This window comes from Falco rusticolus, chromosome 10 (assembly GCF_015220075.1).
Source record: "Falco rusticolus isolate bFalRus1 chromosome 10, bFalRus1.pri, whole genome shotgun sequence".
Classification (NCBI taxonomy): Eukaryota; Metazoa; Chordata; class Aves; order Falconiformes; family Falconidae; genus Falco; species Falco rusticolus.
In genome coordinates, this window is record NC_051196.1 from 37,691,985 (window position 1) to 37,707,714 (window position 15,730).

The 15,730-nt window shown below is 40.3% G+C and overlaps 1 protein-coding gene across 3 annotated transcripts in view; it reads right to left on the reverse strand.

The window, feature by feature from the left end:
* RALGAPB (Ral GTPase activating protein non-catalytic subunit beta) overlaps positions 1–15,730 on the reverse strand; it is a 65,480-nt gene that overhangs the window by 12,613 nt on the left and 37,137 nt on the right. For all 3 annotated transcript variants that reach the window (XM_037401690.1, XM_037401687.1, XM_037401689.1), the window contains 8 exons: positions 13,289–13,471; positions 11,233–11,384; positions 9,095–9,282; positions 7,562–7,668; positions 5,768–5,920; positions 4,939–5,148; positions 3,774–3,932; positions 850–1,015 (listed from right to left, as the gene is read on the reverse strand). In XM_037401690.1, coding sequence (XP_037257587.1) covers positions 850–1,015; positions 3,774–3,932; positions 4,939–5,148; positions 5,768–5,920; positions 7,562–7,668; positions 9,095–9,282; positions 11,233–11,384; positions 13,289–13,471 — 1,318 coding nt within the window. The remainder of the gene's footprint in view (positions 1–849; positions 1,016–3,773; positions 3,933–4,938; positions 5,149–5,767; positions 5,921–7,561; positions 7,669–9,094; positions 9,283–11,232; positions 11,385–13,288; positions 13,472–15,730) is intronic.

Sequence of the window (15,730 nt, forward strand, 5' to 3'; positions counted from 1 at the left end):
AGCGCAGCAGTAATGGTGTAATGGTGTTGTACCTGATGTAAATGCCAGATCAAAGACGCTGAACAAGCTGGACCAGCCTATTCAATGCCTTTGTGTGGCCCACAGCAGAAAGCTGAGGCTCTGAAAATCATCAGAAAAGGCCTGACCCTTGGAGTAGTGACCATGAACCATATAGAAACCAACCCAGACATTATCAGAAACCCACGTAATTTGATCAAGTTGTTCAAGGTAGAAACTAACCCAACCTCCAGTTCACCACCCTGAGGATCATTTTGGTTGACAGAATGGGGAAAGGGTGGTACACGACAAGTCCAGAGGAGTTGCTCTAGTGGAAAAAAGCACAGTAAATTAAGCAGGACAGAGGAGCTGTGTGTGAGCTCCAACCACTGTGACCTACAAACAACAGCTTGTTCTTCATTACTTCTGACTAAGCATTATTACAAGGGTAACTTATTAGTCACCACCTCATTTTAATCTACTTATAGAACACTAAAAATTGCAGTGTTTCAAGTCTATTGGCCAATATGCAGCAATCCATACTGAATTTCACCTGAATACTGGTTTTCGATAATACATTAAAGACTCATCAAGTCTGCTAAAAACATAGCACAGAGGTATTTCTTGCTGAAGCTACTTCCTCCCAACAATGTACAAACAATAGTTTTGCTCACTTTGCCTTGAAGCTTAATCTAATATTTACACATTCCTATCTAGTAAACATCAGTATTTATCTGACAAAAATATACAAGTGCTCAGATAGGTATCCAGGAGCAAGAAATTTTAAATTGATTGTCTCCTAAAGGAGCCTGAACATTTTAATTTAATATTACACCATTAACTATGTCTTACCTTGTTCAGATCCCTCTTCGTCACTGCAGCTATTGATCAACCAGCTTGTTGAGACATGGCCGGTCCACCCAGGGTGCTTCCCCACATCAACGGACCAGCCAAGAGACAGCAAGAACTCTAGGAAGTGTGGCTGGACAACTCTGGAAGACTCCATGTTCTTCAGGATCTGAAACAGCCAGTAGCACCATGGTAGGTACAGGAGACTCTGGGAAGCAACTCTCCCCCTCCCCACTTTTTTTAACTAAAATTTTGTGTCACCAATGTGGTTTAGCCTAAATAGAGCTATTCAACAAGCCTGGAACCCCAGACTTTCTACAAGGACACTACTCCCTGCTGCCCAGCATCCTCCCATTGCTTGGGAATGTCTTAATCAATCAATTTGTCTTTCTGCCATCATTGCCAAAGCCTGTAAAACAGTTAATCAAACTGCTAGAAATGACAATTTTGAGATTATATACTCATCAGGCGTAAACCACAGAACTGTTCAACACAGGAACTAGATTAGCACCAAATGTAACATGAGAATTTTCTGTACAGTTTTCACTACTACATTTTAGGAAAAAGGTGTTTTATCACTACTCACTTGTACATGACATGCAGCAATTTAGACTGCAGGTCTTGTGGTGCATTGAATTATGAAACAGATTTTGCAGAACAATTTTCAGCAGAATTAAGCATGCACTTTAATCAAATGTCACACTGTACTGTTCACTTGAGACTTTAATCCTACTTATTATAAAGATCTGGGATGTTTCCACATCCAAAGGCAATTTTCATCCCATTGTGACCAAGTGAAAGTGGAGACCTTCACCAAACAGTATGCAGGGTAACACAGATGATTTGTGATTTGGTCTACCAGAACCATTGGGATCTGTGGAACAGACAACACTGTGCAATGTATCCATCCTTTCTGGGCCACGTGAGAATTTGTTCTGTGGTAGGAGCATCTTTGATTTTGGTTTCTGCAGGGGCAGTAATGCTGAGACACGGGCTCCAGCAGAGCAGAAACTGCAGGGACAGGGACAGGCACTAGAAGGAAGGCTTCCAGATGGTCCTGGCATCCCATCCTAATGCCTTGTATAATATTCAGCAGTGATTAGATCCACTGCATTGAAATATTAATGTTAATCTCATTACTGAGCACACTGAAGTTATAGCTGTGCTTCAGAATGAATACAGATTAAGTGCAGTTTAGAAGACAATTTCAGAAAATAGGCAAGCTCATGCTTTATACAAGTATATGGTTTTATATCTGAGCCCATTAAAAAAGAAGAATTTATAGTAAAGGGCAAAACGGTATTTTCAAAGGACATTTAATGAAGTGAAGTACAAAGTGTGTGGGCAGTTTCATTACCCCATATAAATAAATGCCATGAGACCCTTCTCAACTGTAAAAGCCTACCACCACAGAAAAAAATTTGGGCCTAATGCAATACCAGCAGGCTAGATACCACTATTCTGGGCTGTACAGCATCAGATAAAACACAGCTGACACTACTCCTTGTGAAAGGACAGTGGGTCACCTCTCAGAACAGAATGAGGTTCTGAGCTGAGGTGGTGTGAAATCACACACACAGGGACGGCTGAGTAGGACCAGGCAGCCAGCCCTGCTCAAAGCAGAAACTGTGTCACAACTTGGCTTTGCTGTCCTACTCTCTTAATTGTCAATATTGAAAACAAAATGGGACAGAAATAAGTTACAGGTCTTTTCAAAGATGGCAGCAGTATCAGTGTCTCACTCAGCTCAGGTCCAGTAGAGACCAGTAAACTTGTCTGCCACTGCAACTTCGCACAACCTGAAAGATTTAGGAATCACAGCAAGATGTCTGGGTATCTTCAAGCAGAACTGCCATCTTTGTACTGCATCTAAAGATGTCCAGAATCTCCCAAATATAAGATTTTCCTAAATCTTCATGGCAAAACTCATGCTAATTGGGTTCCCAAAGGTGAGAAAGTTCTGCAGGACTAAGTAATCTCATCTGTCTAAATTCGTAAGAGCATATAAGCATCAGATGGGGGAAAAAAAGCATTTCACTAGTTCAGCAAGAGCACATTTCAGCTGGAAGGCAAACCTTGTATATGTTATTTCATAGCTGCCTTTGGAGATGGAAAGACTGTGTACTGGCTACTCTGAACTTCAACTCGAAAATTCAAAAGCAGCACGAACCTGGTTTCAAAAATTAGTGTGTTCCACACAGAAGCAGAAGGCGCTACAGTGTACTGTCAACAGTACATTCACAGTAATGTGAAGAGATGGCACAATAATTTATTATGGAAGCTACACTTCTACTCTCTACTACGACAATTACGCATGGAATGAGGAAGAGGTACTGTAGAAACAACTTTATCTAATGAGCCCATAAGCTGCCTTAGTGAGTTTCTAGGTCACAGTCTAAAGAAGTCATGATTTAGATTTGCACAAATTAACCTGATTAACCTAATTGCATTTGAATGTAAATAGTAAAGACTTACAAAGCAATAATACTTTCTTACTTGCAAAAGTTTTCCATTCCTTTAACATGTGTTTAACTTTAAAATCAAACCAAACTACCTGGACATTGCACACTGCTGGAACAAACTGCAACCTTCCCTGAAAGTGGAGCCAACAAATCTGAAATGAATTTCTAATACAAATCTTTGAACTCCACAAATAAGGACAAGAAGGACAGAACAGATAACATGTATAAAAATAGTTATATACAAAAAAAATGTTACAATAGCCCTAAACGCGGGTAATATACTTCAACCTACAGATGAAAAGAGTACACAGTGACTTGTTATAGTTCACACTGTAAACAAACACAAAGCCCAGAAGCCCTGGTTCTGATACTCTGCTCTAGTCACTAGCTGTGATGCTTCATTCACTTGAGGAGTACTAGAAACAAGACAATATAGGCTAGTTGGCACTCTACACTTTCACTTACCTCCTGGCTTGTTTTCTGGCCTGCCTTCATGTAGAAAATGAAAACAGTATCAAAAGGACGACATGGTAGTAAGTCCAAGTAGCCAAGGTCATCAAAAAAACCAGGAAGAGCAGAGTCAAGTGCAATCAGGTGAGGAGGTAGACGACTGTTAGCAGGTTCCTATCCAATACACAGAGTTCAACAGCTTAAAAAAACACTTTCCTAATTGCAAAGGTCTTTATGGCTTCAATAATAGTCCATTAAAATGTAAAAAGACAATTTCTCTTTTCTCCTAAGAGGAAAATCACACACAAATTTCTGATATAATGCTGTTACTGTAAATGAGTAACAGCAAGCATAACAGTTAGACAATTTGTTCCATTCTATTCTCCTCATTAAATAAAACTGTTATTTTGCCAGCAAGACATAACATTTTGCTGAAAGAGTGCTAGCTACCACAACAAAAGCAGCAGATGCTTCCAAAATATCCCATGTGAAATTTGTGAAAATATCACAAAAATATGAAACTACATGTGACTGATATTTATTAACTTATATACCAGTAATATATAAAATACTAAGCACTTTGAGACAGTTTCACAAAAGCTCCACCGTCTACTTTTGTTGACAGCTTTCTGGAAGGAAATGCAACAAGTGAGCATCCACAGGCAAGACGCAGAATTTCAAATTCAGAATATGGATCATCTCTATAAACTATTATTATTTTAATGTTAAAAAGAAAGCTTTACAATCTATAGGTACTCCCAGCATTTATGTGTGATCAAACCCCTTTAGCAGAGTCACCTCTGGAGCACAGCTAATAAGGCAATCTTATTTCAGAAACTCTTAAAGCACCACTCCAAAACCCAATTCAAGCTGAGGGAATGATTTCAAGTATGAACACATGAATGTGATAGCTTATGTACCCACTGCAAAAATAAAGACACAGCCACTTATTCAGAGCATGTTCAACTTGAGGCATGGCCTTTCACAATCCGGCTCTCAATCCTAGAACACTGGAATCCATTACTCTATCTGATTAGATTACATCTTGACAGTAGTTAACAGTAGGTGGAATTATACAGAAGATCTTCCACTAACAAAACTTAAAAGTTTTCTTCCTTTACCAAGCCAGACCATATGGGTACTGAGGGCATTTGCACAACACTAAGAAGTAGCAAGTCACCTTCAGTGCCTCTAGTGAGAGAAACCCGAAGTGAGAGAGGAACAGGCGTGCTGTCTGGAACTCCTGTGCCGGTGGTGGGGGCTTACACTCCGTGATCGGATCGGGAAAGCTCTTCTTCCGCCACTCCTCTTCACTTTTCTGATCTATGGAAGTCTCAAAAATAATCTGCTGGGCCATGCCATTCCTGAGCTTCTCATGTCGCTCTTCAAGCTGAAAAACATTGTGTGAAATGCTGATTCCACTAAGATCACTAATATCCACCAAGAAAATGGCTCCATCATCTGGAAAACTGTAAGTCACAGGTACAGCAGCAGCTGCACTCCACCACCAAGACCTTTACTAAAGCACTATCAACAAGACCTTACAATGTTACAAAGTGAAAATGTAAACACCCTCTTTGGATAGGAGAGCTGTTACAAATTGAGGTATCAACTACAGCTTCTCCCTTTTAACTGAACAGAAACTAGAACACATTTGGCACTGTGAAAACTTGAAAATATTAGAGACATGCACCCCCCTCCCTCCGCAGGAGGTCTCAAAAAAAAGCTCTTTTTGTTTTTCTAGAAGCAGCAACAAAATATAAGTCATTGCTTCCTAGCAGTACCAGGACATTAAGACCTGTAACAAAACATGTTGAACAGTGCCTCCCAAAAAACACATCCAAGGAATGGCTGTCTTCCTGGAGCAGTGCACAAATTTCATTAGTTCGCAGAGGTTATTATTCCATTAACATGAAGTTAGTCAAGCTTACAGTAATACATTAGTGTACGATTCTTGAACAGACAAAAACCCAAGAAAAAATTTAAATCAGAGACTAGGAGTTACTTACTTCCTCATTCACAATTTCATGTAAGTCAGGAATGCTCAAGTCAGCTTTCACAAATGGGATCTTGTCTACTTCTTCAGGAAAAGGGCGGTGCTTCACATTATATTTCAATCCAACATCATTTTTAGGAGGTGGTCGGGGTTCTGGTACAAAAGTCTGACAAAAAAAGGACAGTGTTTTACATTCAAGGCATAGTACCATTAGACAACACTTTATTGTAATAGATAGAAAATGGTCCCTCCCCCCTCACCACCAGAAGTACACTGATCTATTAGTGAGAGGCATCCTTAAAAAAAAACACTCAAAATGACTTTAAACTAATACACTTCTATTAAAAACGTGGTTGTAAATTTTATGAGCCACACAGTTCTGCCAATTTTGGTGGCTGCACTCCTGGAACCTATGAATCCTGCTTACCATCTAACCTCTAAGCAGTTGCAAATCCCAATAAAAATGGCAAGCTTACATGGCAACATCCTATTTTCAACCCATTGTAGCTGTACTGAGCAAAAGCTACCAATTGTTTGAGAAGCTTCCATTTTAACCCTGCTGACTATGATGATCACCATGAATCAAGCTGAGGAGTCCTGGAAAAGAACAGCAGCAATGCTGTGGGTCAGAACTGAGATGCACTGCCAGAACAGCGAAAGGCCTTGAATAGTGTATCCTAATGCAATTTTGACATTGCTACTACATTATGTGCTAATCTGTTAGTATGGAATTCAGGACTTGAAGTTACCAACAACAGCAACAAAAGATCCCAGTGCAGGTTTGCAGGTGCATAAGGTCCAAGCAAGCAAGACCTTTAATTAAATCTTGAGTGCTGCTTTATAGACTTATTTACGACCAATTACACTTCACATGGACAAAACTGTTAATATTAAACTTGGAATGCCTTCAATTTGGAAAAGTTCCCTTTAAAACTAGGAAGGAGGTCAGTGGTCAGGACACAACTTCTCCTTTGGTGTGGGAGGTAGCACACTTGACTGACACTATTGAGTGAAAAGGCTCAGCTTCAGTGACAGTGCAGCTCCAGAGGCATCACACAAGAGGGTCTTCCCAACGGCTGATTTGCAGAGATCAGATTCAACTAAATGTGAACTTGGCAGCTGAGACTGACAGGCACTTATTTCAGCTACATTATTATTTCCTTTACTGAGGGGCATGCAAAGAGTTTGAAGATTTGGAGTTGTTCACAGACAGAAATTTTGGTAACACAAGGACATCCTCCACTAGACAACTGCAACATGAGATTTTACTGTAATGTGAGACTGGAGTATTTCTCCTCCACTATTCCTCTCCAGAGCCATGCCAGAGTTCATTTAGACTTTTTTCTTTCATGGCAGGTTTTACAGAAATCTTTGTAGCTTGAATAGCTGTTCTCTCTGCTGCATCTCATTCTGTACCTCCAGACTTAACTCCCTCTGCTGCAAAGGCTTTGCCTGACAACCTAAAATCAGCACCAACACTCATGCCTACACACTAAATACACTGCCCATTGCCCCATCACCTCAGAAGATGCTTTTGGCAGCCGGGGGTGAGGAGTGGGTAGAAAAAAAAAGATAACGTCCCTCCCCTTAAACAAGTCTAGAAGGCAACAGCACTTTCACAGCCTGTATTGAATATTAATCACAAGTCATAAAGAGTCACCAGAGATATGTCACATTACCTACAGCTAAAGGCCCCGTGGCTCAGCCTTAATGTATAATCACCAGCTCTGTGGGGCTGTCTCACATTAGTGGAATTTCTGCTGAACATCTCTAAGTTAAAGATTTCTTTACAGGCTTTGATAGAGACCTTTTGATTTGCTTTAGCTCCTCTTGGTAAAAGACAGAGTTGCTGGGCCCATGCAAATCTTCCAGATGTCCCACGGATCAAAACCGTGACAGAGGGGAAAGAGTCATCTGCAAAGCACATGAGTTAGGAGAATAATACATCATCACTAATTGCAAACAGGTCACTATGTAATAAATTTAACCAGAAAGAAACACAGGCATGATGACTGAGGTTTTGTTTTCCAGGTTAACTCCTCCCTGACCCTGAAGACAATTCCTGGTAAGGAGCAAGCAATCCTCCTCTCTGCAGCAGGGAAGTACTAGACTACTTTGTGGTCTGTTCGCTAGTTTCCAGCTCAGTTTCATTATTAAAAGCAGCTTTCATCCAGATTCATGCAGATCACTGTTTCTCTCCAAATTATCTCCAGGAAATGAAAGAAGATTGTCTTGCCACTGCCTGTTTAGGTAAGACAAATGACCACATGGAGACACAGTTTCCATGATATTTCCATGACCATTTGTAAAGGTCCCACACAAATAGCAGCAATAAGAACAGTGGAAGGACAAGAGATAATGGTCAAACTAAGACTGAAGATTCTGACTTCACAAAGTGGAAAGTTTTTCACCATAAGGAATAAGGACACAGAGAATTTGTCCTCATAGGTTTTCAAGATCTATTTGGACAATGTCAAGTAGCACTGTCCCGCTCTGAATTCAGTATTGACTTTGTTTAGAGCAGGTGGTTAGGCTGTAGATTCCTGAGGTGCCTTTCAGCTTGCACAAAGATGGTTTTAACATTGCAGGGATTTCAATCCTCCTTTGAGACTTAAAAGGCCAGTGATATTAGCCACCTTGGAAGAGGGATCATCATATTTCTACAGCTTTTCTTTTAAAATTTAGATTGACACTATCGGGTAACTAACAAGATACATATTCCTTTCCCGGTATTTAATGGGAAGCACACATGCAGACAAACCAAACTAGCTCCACACAATCATCCACTTCAGTGATCTCCCTCAAAAGTGATCTGACATACTTGTGCATGGGAAAGTTACAACAGCTCCTAAGCAACTAAGAACCATTTGAGCTGAAAGCACCCAAAGAAACATTAAGTAACAGGAGACCTAAAGCAATCAAAAGCAACTGTGCAAGCATGAAGGTGTCACGTCAAACCTTTGTTGAGCACTTATCCCCATCAAGCCTCCTATACTCTCTGTATTTTCATTCTTTTATGAACAAGAATGTCTTCAAAATTTAATGCTATTGCTTTTGTCCCTCAGCAATAATTTAGATGGCAGTCAACTGCAAGTATCTGATCTAACTGGGTGAAAGACAAAGACAACTGCCTGAACAATTCTGATGGGCTTGTACATGTTTGACTAACAGTGACATTTTAATTCCTACCACTTCATCCCAGAACAACACTCTGCTCAATCGCACACTCACAGAACAGGTAAGCCCCTGAAACATGAGACACACTTGATGAAGCACCTTTGTTTTGCAGCTCCATACAGAGTTTTAACGAGATAAAGAAGGAAATGAAGTATGAACTTACTTTGCTCATTCCCTAGAGGCTGCTCCAACATTGCCAGGATGACACTATTATCCAAAACAAAGTAACGGAAGCTATGCTTGTTTATGGTAGGTAGACGAGAATATTTAATTAATGTGGTTTCATTCACCAAGCTGCAAGGAGAAGCAGGGCCACTGGGAGAAGGAAATGCTCCAAGTAACTGCATAATACTGCAAGTGAGAAAAAAGTTAAGAGTTACAATAGATAAAGACAACAAACTTACACCCCAGCACAGACCTTCACTCATATTCTTCATTTGTATCTTGACATAAGAGTTGTCCTCCTATCAGGGCAAACCTGCCCTCCCCCATCAGCTTGTTTTAAAACAGAACCAGTAACTTCAGAAAAACATACATGAAAACCTACAAAGAAGGGTACTCTGCCTACAGAATTAGTTTCTTTATAACCTAGGTTAATTAAGACATGCTTCAAAGCACAAAGATCTGTACCCTTCCACAGCTTTTCTTTATGTTCATTCTTATGAGAAAATTATGCATGATTGGAGATTATCACCCATACTTTAGCCCACCCATATCAACAAGCAAGGCAGGTATGGTAGATGCACTACTTATAACTGTCTTGTCTTTGCTTTTTCAAGTACAGATTACATTAACTTAAACCCCTTCAACCTTCCCTGGGAGAAAGCCCCCAAGTGTGGTCCAGTAATGCCCATCTCCTTGGAGCCACGGCCCCAGTAGGGTCCTAAAAGTACAGTTTTAAATCATCTGAAGTTGTACAGGATCTACCCAGTACTGTTAGAAATTGAAAATTTCTATGGCAGGAACCAATAATGAGAGTTGTCAAGTACCAGACTGAAGATCATAGGATCTAACTCAGGGCTTTACTCTTACCACCACCCCTCAGACCAAAAGTAAGTTTACTGAAGTCCTCCTCACACACATTTCAACTTTACTCTGAGAACTGATAGTTTCATTGTAGAGGAATGAAGGCAGGTTAATTAACATTGATAATGTACAGCTGTGGGCTGGCTTCAGGGACAGTGGGTTGGCTGATATAGATAAGGTGCAGCTGTGGCTGGTTCTGTGAAGAGGCTGGGCAGCCAAGGAAGAGGGAGGTGGAAGAAGCAGAGAGAAGAGAGAGAGAGTGAGCATGAGCGTGTGCCCTAGATGAGGAGAGACTAGGAGAAGGCAGCAGAGGGACTGGTGTGAAAAGTATGATGGTATGTGATGGTAAAAGACCTTGTTGCAGCCAGCTAGCTTGGACAGTGCTGCAACATTTCATCTCTCTAAATGAAAAAAGGCACTTCCAGGCAACAATAAACGTTTGTCCGCAAGTTTCAATGAGTAATTATTTTTATCTTGGAAATCACACAGTTGCTTTTACTAACAGTAAAGTTTTATAACAATTTTATTGCAAAGCAGAGCAAAAAAGAAAGCAGCTATTACATTTTGCAAAACATATTTATCCTACTCTATCTGGCCTGTCTACCATCATGCTGTTTGTCCATTAAAACACTCCTTTTCAACTTCTCTGGAGCAAATCTGTTTTCCTCCCTGTGCTTCCCCACCCCTACCTACATATTAACTGTTACTGCACTTCCAGCAGAACTTCTCAAATGTATTAAGCAAACCCAATGCTGTGGGCAGACTGACATCCCGTCCTGCACCAGCTTATATCTGCTGCACATGCCATTCCCTGCTGTGTTACATATGGGACAGTGTCTATCAGTTTCTCAACCAGTGCAGGGACAGCACGTCTTGTCAGGCTGAGGATAAGGAGAAGGGGGAATGGAAAAACAGGATCACTAGGTCAAGTGGGAGCTGGAGGGAACTGCCATCTGCAGAGAGGATTGGCTGACAACAGAACACCAGGAGCTGCAGGAAAGCCTGGGTTTTGCTCTCCAAGGAAGAGAAGAGGCACGATGGGAAGACAGCAATCACAGAGATTTTTTTCCTGTTGAACACCTGTCATGGGAAGGGGACGACAACTAAGGCAGAGCACTCAACAATCCTGCTCAAAGGGCAAACCAGAGGGAGCTTCTGGCTGACTTCAAATGCTCTTGCTACATCACAGAGATCTCACCAGCTGGGAACTCCTAATTAAAACACTCTCACACAAGGCAACCCTAAACAGTAAACACGCTCTGACAAATCACATACCACGTTAGCGTAGCTTCAGCAGCATCCTTCACTCTCATGGATGCAGGGTTTGGCTCCTTATCTCCTTTGTACTTGACCTCTTGCTCACTGTTTTTGGATTTACTTCCCGAAATGCCCAGCTCCACAATCTCCAGTACCTCTTTTAAACAATCCTAAAACACAAGAGGAACTACCTTAAAGCAGAAGCACTCCAATCAATGTCTCTAACACCGCAGTGAAACAGTGACATACAATTGGTTAAAATAAAGTACTTGCTGGTAATCCGAGCTCAGAAATAAAGGCAGAAGATTATTCTAACAGACAGTGTTGGAATAAGATCACATTTGCTACAGGAATGGTATTAATCTATAGATGTCTACTTATGTTTGTATTCTGATGGTGGAAAGTGCTCTGAATGAATATGTACACACAATATATTCCACCACATATGTACAAAATTGCCAAGATGACTACTAAGAATGCAATTGAAAAATGTAAGCATATTTAAAGAGATAGTAAATGCATTTTGAGACTCTCTGCAGAACTTTTAATTAAGTTTAAGCGCATTAAGAATGTACTCATCTGGAAAATTGCAAGGAATTTTTTCCAAATGTTTCAAGTGCCAACAGCTTTTATAAGTAAAATGTATCAGGGTATCTAATTCATCAAGAGAAAAATAACAATATTCTAAAAGTACACAGTAAAACTCCAATGAATCTACTACAAGATAGGCCAATGCTCTATAAAACCGCAGGTATGACCCACAAGTGTTGCTCATTACAAAATCATTTGCTGAAAATACCTGGATTGCTAGCAGAAAGGTTCGAATCTCATGGCTTGAGCTACAGAATAACAAGGGAAGCATTGTAATGAAGAAATAACTAGCTAAAAGCTGAACACAAGGAAGTGGTTTTTACCACCAGAGGCCAGTCAGAGTTCTACACCTTGGCCTGTGTATATATACATAATATATATGTATGCCTGCCTTATATTCATTGCAATGAAAGGTTCCCATCTGATTATCATGACATAGGAATGAGCTATTAAGAGTCCAGTACATACTACACACAGTAGGTAACACTATATCGATATCTAGTGATAATTAAAAAATTTTAAAAAACCCACTTAATGAAAGGAAATAAAGCATTATGAAACTGAATAAACCCATGCTGTGCCACATCCAAGGAAGCCATCCCATCCTAGTCACCCACTGCCATGCCAGTATCCCAAAGCATAGGTAGAAAGCATCTGAATTTAAAGTCCTGCTGGTGGGCTTTCCACTTTCATTTTTAAAAATACACATTTTTATATGCTGTAGAATATAGAAACAACACAGAACAATATATAAAATGTTAGATATAAAACTATATTAAAATATTATATAATACAAATTACTAGCTATTCTGTAAAAAATACAGAAAGATGACCCAGCTGTCTCTGCAAGTAGATCAACAATGAAAATATGCACTCTTTTTTAATTTGTTTTTTAAACAGTAGGACAGAAGTCTGTTGGAAATAGGCATCTCATTTCCTGCTCCTTCCAAGCTTCCCGAGCAAATTTCATTTTGGATTGAGCTATGCCTTGCTCAGTTTCTAGAAAACTGGTTTCTTAGTGAAACAAACTATGACTATCAAAATATTAACATCAAAGGAATTCCATTAAGTCTAAAAGATGGTTTACTCAGGTAAGAGTTGAGAAATGAGAAGAAACATGGATTTTAGTGAAGTTTATCTGCAGCAGGTAGCTATGCTATATATACTATTAATTCCCAACTTTCCAGTTTCTGTTTTTTCAGATTTTCTTTTTTTCTCTCTTCTTCCTAGTTTCAGAAAGAAAGAATATCAAGACATTCTTAGGAATATGAAATGTAATTTAAAAGCCAAAAACATTCTTGGTGAATAAAGAGCAACAATCAAAATTCAAAACTATTTTGCAGAGAAACAAATTTTGAAATTCCTACTGTATTTTTGAAAACTAAGACAACCACCTTATTTTAAAGTATCAAGAACAGGCAGGTCAGGCATGAAAGGCATTACAATTCAGAGTGCTCAAAACGTGTACACCAGAGTCACTTACCTTCTCATCCAGCATGTCAGGGTGCTCAGTGAGCCAAACACAGAGGCACTGGAAAGCTGCCACTATCATGGAGTGAAGGTCACGGGAGTGGAGTGGGGCTGGGCGGCTGCACTGGTACACTATGTAGCTGCACACTGAACCGATAGCTCTCTTCCGATCAGAGGAATCAACCACCACTTTCACCTGTGTAAAGCAAGCAGGAGAGGATGAGAATTCCTCCACAAAAATCTTTGTAGGAGACAATTTTAAAAAGCATTTTTAATTGCAGTTTTAAGAAACAGGAACAAAGATTTGAGCTCTTTTATGATTACAGTTTAAAAGCTGCAGGTGAAAGTATTTAACAGTGATGAATATTGAAACTTAAAGGAAAGAAAAGCTGTGTGGAGGTGCCACTGCATTGCGTGGCTTGGTTTCCAAGACAGCTTGATAAGAAACTAACTGCAAACTGAATAAATTAGTATTTAAAACTTCTTTTCTGCAAATACCTCTCCTTCAGCTATAGGAACCTATTCTGTACCTCTGAGAATTCACTTACTGCCAAGTGTCCCTTCCATGAGGCTTTATTCTGCTCACATAACTTTCCACTAGACATACTCTGTTAACATGTTTTGTCAACAGAAAACCCATCCTCAGACAAGCTGATTGGCAAAGAACCCCATAATCCCTCCCTCAAATTCACTGCAATAACACCTCCTCAGCTTCTCTCCCACCTCAGGGCTTCAGAGAGGAAGGCTCCAGACTAGAGGGTTAGTGAAGAGCCTGGTACACTGAGGCATGAGGATTTCCGTTACAAAACTAAATAACTGATTTTCTCTTTACTTCCAAGCTTGTGATATGGCACAGGAACAGTCTGGATTTTTCTACTCTGTAGCATTTTACCATGCCATATAAAGCTTTATTGGTTCAGGTACACCCTTACCCAAGCAGGAAAGCAGATGGCCTTGCTGGTGACAACACCAGAGCCAGGCAGTTGTATTCTACAAAGTGGGGGTGAAAATTCACAGCCCCAGGATGAAGGCAGCCTTTCCTTCACAAGCATAAGATCCCCTCAAGACAGGCTTATGAAAAACAGGTTGGTGAGCCAGCACTCTTGCAGGAAACAGGATTTTTGATTTTACTAAGTCCCACTCATAACCTGGTGCTGAACAGACACAAGACAGAAGAGCCCCCAGCCTGAGAAGGGCTTTGGGAACTGTCACCTCCAAAGGCACAAGCAGAACCAGTTCTCCACTCTGCAGTTCTGCAGTAAGAGATTATCTTTTTCTACCCACTTTGTTACAAAGGGGAAAGATATCCAAGATGTCCCAGAGGAAGAATTACTTCTACAAAGACTACAATATTTAATATTAACCTGGGTAGGCATTTGAAAAGATAAATTATATAAAAGAAAATCCCTGCAAGCCAAGAAAAAGAAAACAAAAAAAAACCCCACAACCCACCCACCAACAAAACAGTCTTAACCACACAAGCTGCAGGATCTCTAGTTCTGTATGATGCTCTTTAAGACCCAATAACCATACATCAATTCATTGCAGAACACTTTCAAATGCATCCTTCAGCTCATGCTGCTGCAGCAGTAAAATAAGCAGCGAGTCCAACGTGGCTCAGTGGTGACTCCACACCTTAAAAAAGCCTGAGACATGCGTATTTCAAAGAGATCTGTTGAGTTCTCAGGGGAATATGACAGGAAATGCTGAACTGTCACACCAGGTCATCGTGGTTGCCAGAAATACACAGGACTTCGGCTAAACAAATACCATGAAGTCCAGCTTAGGGACAAGAGCCCTCAAGCAGAAAAAGATATTTTACTTCTCAACAAAAATGCGCACACACACACCAGCCCCTGTAGCTTTAGTTCAGTTATTTGCTGCTGAGTCAAGGAACTATGTACAGATAAAGCTCTGACAAAGGTGACACCCTCATATTAGAAATACACTATCATCTTCTAAGCTCAGAAAACTACTTCCAAGGCAAGACAGAAGGGGAAAAGCAGGTACAACACTTATAAAAAAGGGCAATTAAGTTGTTTAATACTCTGGCATATTTGCAATCTGCCAACTAACAGCAACAAAAAATCTTGTTTCTAAGTCCGGTTACACAGTGAACAGACAGACCAGCCACCCAGCCAACCAAAGCTATGCCAAATGGTTCGCAGCAGGGTTGGAAACTAATGGCCCAAGCCTCTACACTGCCATTGGAAGCTTAGGGGCAAGTTTTTCCTTAACTATGCAACCTAATATGGCAAGTGCAAACCCTGTAGTGCAAAAAACCCAAGCAAAACAAACCAAAACAAAAACCAAAACCAGACACTCATAGGAATCCATGAGAAAGGTTAGGAGCCATTCAGCTGGCTCAACAAAACCAGCCAGAACCGTACAGTAAAGCCATATGTATCTGAAGAAGCCACCCTGAGCTTCACTTTCAGCCAACAGGCATTTAATG